Source organism: Physeter macrocephalus, chromosome 16 (genome assembly GCF_002837175.3).
Source record: "Physeter macrocephalus isolate SW-GA chromosome 16, ASM283717v5, whole genome shotgun sequence".
NCBI classification, from domain to species: Eukaryota; Metazoa; Chordata; class Mammalia; order Artiodactyla; family Physeteridae; genus Physeter; species Physeter macrocephalus.
The window spans coordinates 97,726,545-97,736,196 of record NC_041229.1 but is presented as its reverse complement, the minus strand read 5'-3'; the positions used below and the strand labels follow the sequence as shown (position 1 = coordinate 97,736,196).

The following is a 9,652-nucleotide window of genomic DNA, read 5'->3' as shown; positions in this document are numbered from 1 at the left end:
ATAGTTTGATTAATATGTGTCTTGGCATGTTTATCCTTGGATTTATCCTGTATGGGACTCTCTCCACTTCCTGGACTTGATTGACTATTTCCTTTCCCATATTAGGGAAGTTTTCAACTATAACTCTTCAACTATTTTCTCAGTCCCTTTCTTTTTCTCTTCTTATTCTGGGACCCCTATCATTCGAATGTTGGTGCATTTAATATTGTCCCAGAGGTCTCTAAGACTGTCCTCAATTCTTTTCATTCTTTTTTCTTTATTCTGCTCTACAGTAGTTATTTCCACTATTTTATCTTCCAGGTCACTTATCCGTTCTTCTGCCTGAGTTATTCTGCTATTGATTCCTTCTAGAGAATTTTAATTTCTTTTATTGTGTTGTTCATCATTGTTTGTTTGCTCTGTAGTTCTTCTAGGTCCTTGTTAAACGTTTCTTGTATTTTCTCCATTGTATTTCCAAGATTTTGGATCATCTTTACTATCGTTACTCTGAATTCTTTTTCATGTAGACTGCCTATTTCCTCTTTGTTTGGTCTGGTGGGTTTTTACCTTGCTTCTTCATCTGCTGTGTGTTTTTCTGCCTTCTCATTTTGCTTAACTTACTGTGTTTGGGGTCTCCTTTTCGCAGGCTGCAGGTTCGTAGTTCCTGTTGTTTTTGGTGTCTGCCCCCAGTGGCTAAGGTTGGTTCAGTGGGTTGTGTAGGCTTCCTGGTGGAGGGGACTGGTGCCTGTGTTCTGGTGGATGAGGCTGGGTCTTGTCTTTCTAGTGGGCAGGACTGCGTCCGGTGGTGTGGTTTGAGGTGTCTGTGACCTTATTATGATTTTAAGCAGCCTCTCTGCTAATGGGTCGGGTTGTGTTCCTGTCTTGTTAGTTGTTTGGCATAGGGTGTCCAGCACTGTAGCTTGCTGGTTGTTGAGTGGAGCTGGGTCTTAGCGTTGAGATGGAGATCTCTGGGAGAGCTTTCGCCCTTTGATATTACATGGAGCTGGGAGGTCTCTGGTGGACCAATGTCCTGAAGTTGGGTCTCCCACCTCAGGGGCACAGGCCTGACGCCAGGCTGGAGCACCAAGACTCTCTCAGCCACACGGCTTTTGGGAAGTCTGAGGTCTTCTGGCAGCCTTCAGTAGGTGTTCTCTAGGAGCTTTTCCACAGGTAAATGTATTTCTGATGTATTTGTGGGGAGGAAGGTGATCTCCACGTCTTACTCCTCCGCCATCTTGTAGGTCTCCTCCCTAAGGTACTTTTTAAAACATAAACCACTCCTTTGAGGAAATAAGTTGGTTTTCATTGACCCAGTAGGTAATTTTCTTTGTTCACTTGCTTAATTTCTTCTAATCACTTTCAGACGCAGTGACCCACTACAGCAAAAGTCAGGAAACCTGGTTCCATCTGCCCCTTGTTGATCATGAGTCACTGGGGAAAGTGCTAGACCTCTCTGAGCTGAAGATTTATTTTCCCTCCAAACTCTGGAACTCCACATTCCAGAGGGCCTCCTTTCGATGTGCTGCCTCTCCCCTTCTGCACAGTTCCTAAGAAGAAAGCATTTTAAAAAAAATTTTATTGAAGTTTAATTGATTTATAAGGTCATGTTTCAAGTGTATAGCACAGTGATTCAGCTATATATATATATATGTATATATATATATTCTTTTTCAGATTCTCAGAAACGTTTACTATTTTTTAATCATATTTTGAGTTGACTGGAGATTTTTGTGGGAATGGTGGAGACTTTTTTTTATGACATGTTGGCCATATCTTTGAGTTTTTGATGCAAGTACAATCTTTAGCATTCATTTTATAAAGGATTTTCAGAAGTGGGGACTTTTATGATTGCTGGAACACTTATGTCTCTGCTTAAGACTGCTGATAAACAACTGGGTGTTTCTTATTTTCTCACTTTCCTCTTATAATATTCATTCATTGTATATTCATTAAGCATCTACCATATGCTAAGTATAGTGCTTGGTGTTAGAGATATAGTGATGAGCAAATGGAGACACTCAGAGCTCACAGACTAGTGAGGAAGTTAAAGATAGAACCAGGCAATTGCATAGCACTTGGTCCCTCTGGGAACACTTAACCCCAACCTGGAAGTTCAGTAAGGGTTTCCAAGAGAAGTTGACACGGAAGCTGAAATCTGAAGGATGAGTTAGAAGTGATCCAATTGAAAGGATCAAAGCAAAGTATTCCAGTTAGAGGAAACAGAAAAAGAACAAGACATGTTTGGGTAACCATGGAGCCTTCAACGTGAAAGAAAAGAGATGAAGCTGAAGATACAAGGATTGGCTCAGTGTCTTAACTGGGGACAGAACTTCCCTTAGGGTGTTTGGAAATTGTTGTGGGGCACATTTTGAGTTGGTGCAATAGCTGAGAAGTCTTAAGGTCATCTGTCCCTACCCTGTAGAAGTGGTTTTTTGGGGGGTTTTTTGTTTGTTTGTTTGTTTGTTTGGCTGCATTGGGGCTTCATTGCTGTGCACAGGCTTTCTCTAGTTGCGGCGAGCCGGGGGCTACTCTTTGTTGTGGTGTGCGGGCTTCTCATTGCGGTGACTTCTCTTGTTGCAGAGCACAGGATCTAGGCACGTGGGCGCAGTAGTTGTGGCTCATAGGCTCTGGAGTGCAGGCTCAGTAGTTGTGACGCATAGGCTTAGTTGCTCCACGGCATGTGGGATCTTCCTGGACCAGGGCTCAAACCTGTGTCCCCTGCATTGGCAGGCAGATTCTTAACCACTGCACCACAAGGGAAGCTCCCATTTTTCAATTGGATTGTTTTTTTGCTTTTAAGTTGTATGAGTTCTTTATATATTTTGGATGTTAGCCCCTTATCAGATATATGATTTGCAAATATTTTCTCTCATTCAGAAAGTTGCCTTTTGGGAATTTTCTGGTGGTCCAGTGGTTAGGACTCTGCGCTTTCACTGCCAGGGCCTGGGTTCAATGCCTAGTTGGGGAACTAACATCCTGCATGCCGTGTGGTATGGCCAAATTAAAAAAATAAAGGGTTGCCTTTTCATTTTGCTGATGGTTTACTTTGCTGTGCAGAAGCTTTTTAGTTTGATTTAGTTCCATTTGTTTACACTTTTGTTGCTTTTGCTTTTACAGTCAGATTCAGAAACTCATCACAAAGACCTGTGTCAAGGAGCTTACTGCCTGTGTTTTCTTCTAGGAGCATTATGGTTTCAGGTCTTACATTCAAGTCGTTAATTCATTTTGAGTTAATTTTTGTGTGTGGTATAAGATAGTGGCCCAGTTTTATTCTTTTGCATATGACTGTCCAGTTTTCCCAACACCATTTATTGACGAGGCTGTCCTTTCCGCATTGTATATTCTTGCCTTCTTTGTCATAAATTGATTGACCATAGATGCATGGGTTTATTTCTGGGTTCTCTATTCTTTTTTTTTTTTTTGCCACGCCACGTGGCATGCGGGATCTTAGTTCCCTGACCAGGGATCAAACCAGTGCCCCCTGCAGTGGAAGCACAGAATCCTAACCACTGGACCACCAGGGAATTCTGTTCTGTTCCACTCTGTTCTGTTCCATTGATCTATGTATCTGTTTTTATGCAGATATCATATTGTTTTAATAACTATAGCTTTGTAATAGAGTTTGAAATCAGGGAGCATGGTGACTCTAGCTTTGTTCTTCTTTGTCAAGGTTGCTTTGGCTATTGGGGATCTTTACTAGTTCCATACAAAATTTGGGATTGTTTGTTTTACTTTTGTGAAAAATGCCACTGGAATTTTGGTAGGGACTGCACTGAATCTGTAAATTGCTTTGGGTAGTATGGACATTTTAATAATATTGGTTCTTCCAACCTTGAGCACAGAGTATCTTTCCATTTATTTGTGTCTTCTTCAATATCATTCATTAATGTCTTATAGTTCTTGTTTAAATTTATTCCTAGGTATTTTACTCTGTTTGATGCAATGGTAAACGGGAATGTTTTCTTAATTTGTCTCTGAGAGTTTATTATTAGTGTATAGAAATGCACCAATTTTTGTGTATTGATTTTGTATTTTGCAACTTTACTGAATTTGTTATTAGGTCCAACAGATTTTTGATAGCGTCTTTAGGGTTTTCTGTATATAATATGTGTCAGTGGCAGTTTTAGTTCTTCCTTCCTAATTTGAATACCTTTTATTTCTTTTTCTTGCCTAATTGCTCTGGCTAGGACTTCCAGTACTATGTTGAATAAAGTGGTGGGAGTAGGCATCCTTGTCGTGTTCCTGATCTTAGAGGAAAAGCTTTCAGCTTTTCACCATTGAGTATAGTGTTAGCTGTGGGCTTGACATATGTGGCTTTTATTATGTTGAGGTAGTTCCTCTATACCCACTTTGTTGAGAGTTTTTGTCATAAATGGATGTTGAATTTTGTCAGATGCTTTTTCTTCATGTATGGAAATAATCATATGATTTTTATCCTTCCTTTTGTTAATGTGATGTATCATATTGACTGATTTGCAAATGTTGAACCATCCTTGCATCCCTGGAGTAAATCCCACTGATCATGGTGTGTGATTCTTTTAATGTACTGTTGAATTTAAGTTGTGTCTTTATATATGCCCTTGGCTTTCATCAGTGGCTACTGTACTTAAAATGATATTGAGAAGTCACCCAAGTGTCATATGAGAAATCTTTCAGAATTGAGTGTTAATGAAAAAACCTTGTTTCCTCTGAAGAAACCGATATACTTGTTCCTCTATATTAATAAAAAAATATGTAGCTGATCATATTTTCCTGACTGGGAGCTCAGGGACAAATTTTGAAGAGTTGATGCAACAACTCTACTGACCTTTCTGCCTTATTTTTAGGTCTTCTATTTAAAGTTTATACTTCTGGGACTTCCCTGGTGGTCCAGTGGTTAAGACTTCACCTTCCAGTGCTGGGGATGTGGATTCGATCCCTGGTCAGAGAGCTAAGATCCCACATACCTAGTGGCAAAAAAACCCAAAAAACATAAAACAGAAGCAATATTGTAACAAATTCAATAAAGACTTTTAAAAGGGTCCACATCAAAAAAATCTAAAAATATAAAAAATAAACTTTATACTTCTGTTGTATATGCTTTTTGTTAAAAATTTCTCCATAGTCTTTATAGAAAGAAGCAAGACATAATTAATTTACAAACACACTGGAAACTTAGGGTGGGAATTTGGTTTGATTCAACCATACTAGCCATTTGAATAATCATTATTATGATTTCATGTCAGTTCTAATAAAGTGCCTTTTGTATTATTTCTTATTTTGTACTTTTTAATGTCTTCTTTCAGAGTGGGTTCCACCTCAACCAGAATATTTCTATCAACCCACAGGAAATGAAAAGGTACCAGAAATTGTAGGAGAAGAAAAAGGCACAGTTGTCTATCAATTAGATTCAGGTATTGTCATCACACTGAACAGTGAGTGATTAATCATGACCAAATTACAATAAATGTATTTTCTATAATAAAAGTGATTCTCAAAAATTCATATTTTAGTGATAAAGAAACTGTCTTTTCCAGACCAACCTGAGTGGGAGCCCTGAAATTCATGACCAATCAGTTTTAAATTTTCAATCATTTTTTAAAAATGTTAGTATGTTTTCTTAATAGTTCTGAGTCCCTTTTATAGCTTCTTCCTTGTTATTCCCCTTCCTGAAAATCAGATGTTGGATCTTTGGGGAATTTGCTCTTCTTTTCTCCACCTCCTGAACCGTAGTGAGTACTTTGTAGTATGTGCATATGACTGTCATTTACTCTGTGGTTTCCTGCATTAATTGGCAGGCATCCTAGTGGTAGAATTCCTGTCTTTTATAAAAATGTGCAGGACACTGTACCCAACAACAAAATACACATTCTTTTCAAGGGCACATGGTAAATTCCTTAGGATATACCATATACTAGGTTGTAAAGCGAGTCTTAATACATTTAAAAGGATTGAAGTCATACAAAATATATTCTCTGATCACAGCAAAATTAAATTAGAAATCAACAACAGAATGAAATCTGGGAAATCTACAAATATTTGCAAATTGAACAACACATTTCTAAGAAACCCATGGGTTAAAGAAATCATAAGAAGAGTTCAAAAATATTTTGAACTGAGTGAAAATAAAACAACATATCAAAATTTATGAGATGCAGCCAAAGCACTGCAAGGTAAATTTATGGCTTTAAATGCCTGTATTTAAAAGGAAGATAGATCTCAAATCAATTACATAAGCTTCCACCTTAATAAATTAGAAAAATAAGAGCAAACTACATCTAAAGTGAGCAGAAGGAAGGAAATAATAAAGATAAAAACACAGACACAAGAGGGAAGAGATATGGGAACATATGTATATGTATAACTGATTCACTTTGTTGTAAAGGAGAAACTAACACACTATTGTAAAACAGTTATACTCCAATAAAGATGTTAAAAAAAAAAAAAGATAAAAACAGAAATCAGTGAAATAGAAAAATAATACAGAAAATCAGCCCCAGAGTTGGTCCTTTGGAAACATTAACAAAATTGACAGAACTTTAGCCAGATCAACCAAGAAAAAAGGAGAGGAGACACAAATTATAGAAATCAGGAATGCAAGGGGACACAAGCATCAACTCTACAGAAATCAAAACAATTACAAGGTAATGCTATTAATGACTTTATGTCAGCAAATTAAACAACATAGATGAACAGGAGAAATTGCTAGAAAAACATCAAAACTGATCCAGGAAGAAATAAAAAGTCTGAATAATTCAGATTATGACAGAGAAATTGAATTAGTGATTTAAAATCTTCCTGCAAAGAAATCCCTGGGCCAGATGGCTTAACAGGATTTGTTTGAATTGTACCAAACATTTAAAGATGAAATAGCACTAATGCTTCAAAACTTTGAAAACAGAGGAGGAGGAGGAAACATTTCCCAGCTCTTCTTATGAAGCCAGTATTCAAAGCCAGACAAAGACATCACAAGAAAACTATAGATTAGTGTTCCTCATGAGTATAAATGAAAAAATCCTCAACCAAATACCAGCAAACCAAATTCAACAGCATATGGAAAGGATTATATACCATGACCAAGGGAGATTTGTTCCAGGAATCCAAGGGTGGTTCAACATAAGAAAATTGATGTGACACACCACATTAATAGAACAAAGGGAAAAAAAACACACAGTCATCTCAATCAATGCAGAAAAAGCATTTGACAAAATCAGGCCTTTCATGATAAGAACATTCTGAAAACTAGAACTAGGAGAGAATTTCCTCCGTTTAACAAAGGATATTTATGGAAAGGATGAATCAACTTCAAACCCACTAAAATAGCTATAACAGCAATACAGACAATAACAAGTGCTGGGGAGGATGTGATACAGATGGTAATAGTAACCTTTAAGGCAGAAAAGATATATCATGTTAAAGAGAAGTAAGCTAATAGATAGTAACGATCAGAAAAGAAATCTATTTTATTGGAGGAGGAACATGTACCAAGTGTAATTAGTAGAAATGGGATGTGTTAAGTTAGTGAAATCAGGGGAGGTTTTTACAGAAAAAAACAGTAATAGGAAGGAGGGACTGCAATGTGTTTACATTCCCACAACTAGAAAAATAAAATGAGCTAATTTTAGCAGAGAGGACCCATCTGAGATGTGGTTACACATGCTCCGCTCCTAGTTGCCTTGATTCTGAGCTCTCGTTACTATTTTGGCAAAAGCTAGTGTGGTAGAAAAGGTGAAGCAACTCAGAGTCTACCTAGCTCCACCTTATGGAATGTCTGAGGAGGAGCTTGGGAGACTTTAAACTCAGATCATAAGTCAGTAGACTTGGGTTATAAATAGTAGGGGATGTACTGCTCCTGCAACCTCAAGAAATTCTTGGATATTATAAGCCTGTTTCACCTCTCATTGACTTTGCTGTAGTCATTTTCAATAAACCAGATGACCATGAGTCGCCACCGCTTCATCTGTTCTATCCAGACGTGTTTCTACAAAGGAGGAAACCCTGGGGTTGAGAGCTCATTCTCCTGATATGGCAGCTTTTGTGAATGGTCCTTATTGTCCTGTTACTACACGTTTGTGGCAGCTGTCTTGATCTTCTTGTCCTTTGGATTCATCAAGGAGAATTGAGCCCACACTGTTGGAGGAATGAAGAAACAGAAAACTGAGAAGATGGGGCTCCGGGGAGAATCTGGGAGTTTGTTAGCTTAGGAGACCTAGAGCAACCACTTGCTGTAAGGATATTGAGGGGAAAATAAGAAAGAGGTTTTGTTATTGAAAAATGTTACTGTGGGCTATGAGTTGGTTCCTTCTTTGGTTTGGTTTTGTTTTGTTTTGTTTTGTTTTAATTAATTTATTTTATTTTATTCACTTTTGGCTGCATTGGGTCTTCGTTGCTGCGCACAGGCTTTCTCTAGTTGTGGTGAGCAGAGGCTACTCTTTGTTGCGGTGTGCGGGCTTCTCATTGCGGCAGCCTCTCCCGTTGAGGAGCACAAGCCCCAGGCGCGCGGGCTTCAGTCGCTGTGGCTCGCGGGCTCAGTAGATGTGGCGCACGGGCTTAGTTGCTCCACGGCATGCGGGATCCTCCCGGACCAGGGCTCGAACCCGTATCCCCTGCATTGGCAGGTGGATTCCCAGCCACTGCGCCATCAGGGAAGCCCCTGGATCATTTTTAAGTTACCTTAAAGACTAAAGAAAATATTGAAATTCCTATATTAATGACATCTGGTTGCCAATCTGTACTTTGATTGTGGTTCCCTGAAGAGATCGAATAACATGGGTCCCCAGCTCTTGTACTCCTGCTGCTGCTTCTGTTTTTACTTCCTCTGTGCTTTCACTGCTTTTTACGCTCGCTTTCTCCTTTGCTTTCATTTATTATCCAAATATTTATTCTCTAAGTCTCCACAGTGGCAAGGTTGCATATAGAAGCAAAAGTCATCATAATGTGAATATGCTTACTAATGAACTGACTACTTATAAAATCAGACCCAGTACATGTTTCTATTTGTTTAATTCTCGTATCTGTCCTGACCGATCGTCAGCATCTTTGTTGGTGTCAGTCACTTGTTGATGGTGGATATTGTTAACATCTGACAACATAATGCAAGTACAGTAAGAAATTAATTGCAAAGTGAAATTATCCTGGGACTTCCCTGGTGGCATAGTTAAGACTCCGTGCTCCCAATGCGGGGGGCCTGAGTTTGATCCCTGGTCAGGGAACTAGATCCCACATGCATGCTGCAACTGAGAGTTCGCATGCCACAACTAAGGAGGCTGCGTGCCTCAACTGTGGAGCCAGTGAGCCACAACTCAGGAGCCCACAAGCTGCAACTAAGGAATCCGCCTGCCACAACTAAGACCCAGTGCAACCAAATAAATAAATAAATATTTTTAAAAGTGAAATTATCCTTACAAGAGATGCAGGATTGTATGAAGTTGATGAATGTTAAAGAATTGCTTGCATCACTGCAAAGCCATTGACAACTGAGAATCTAGAAATTTTTTATCAGTTAACAGTTAAAGAGAAAATCAACAAAAGATGACAAAATAGATTCTTCTGTACACATCTGATAAGAACAGTGTGGTACAAAGAGAGCCCTTGGGAGAACCGTAGGGCCTAAAAGAGTTTTGCAAAAGTAACTGCAGGGCTTCCCTGGTGGCGCAGTGGTTGAGAGTCCGCCTGCCGATGCGGGGGACACGGG

General features: G+C 38.9%; 1 protein-coding gene across 9 annotated transcripts in view; it reads left to right on the top strand.

Annotated features, from left to right (window-relative positions):
- Positions 1-9,652, top strand: part of AGBL2 (AGBL carboxypeptidase 2) — a 52,897-nt gene that overhangs the window by 12,804 nt on the left and 30,441 nt on the right. For 8 of the 9 annotated variants that reach the window (XM_055091510.1, XM_055091509.1, XM_055091508.1 and 5 more), the window contains one exon: positions 5,265-5,372. The exons of the other annotated variant lie outside the window; for it this stretch is intronic. In XM_055091510.1, the coding sequence (XP_054947485.1) occupies positions 5,265-5,372 (108 nt within the window). The remainder of the gene's footprint in view (positions 1-5,264; positions 5,373-9,652) is intronic. 9 annotated transcript variants of the gene reach the window in all.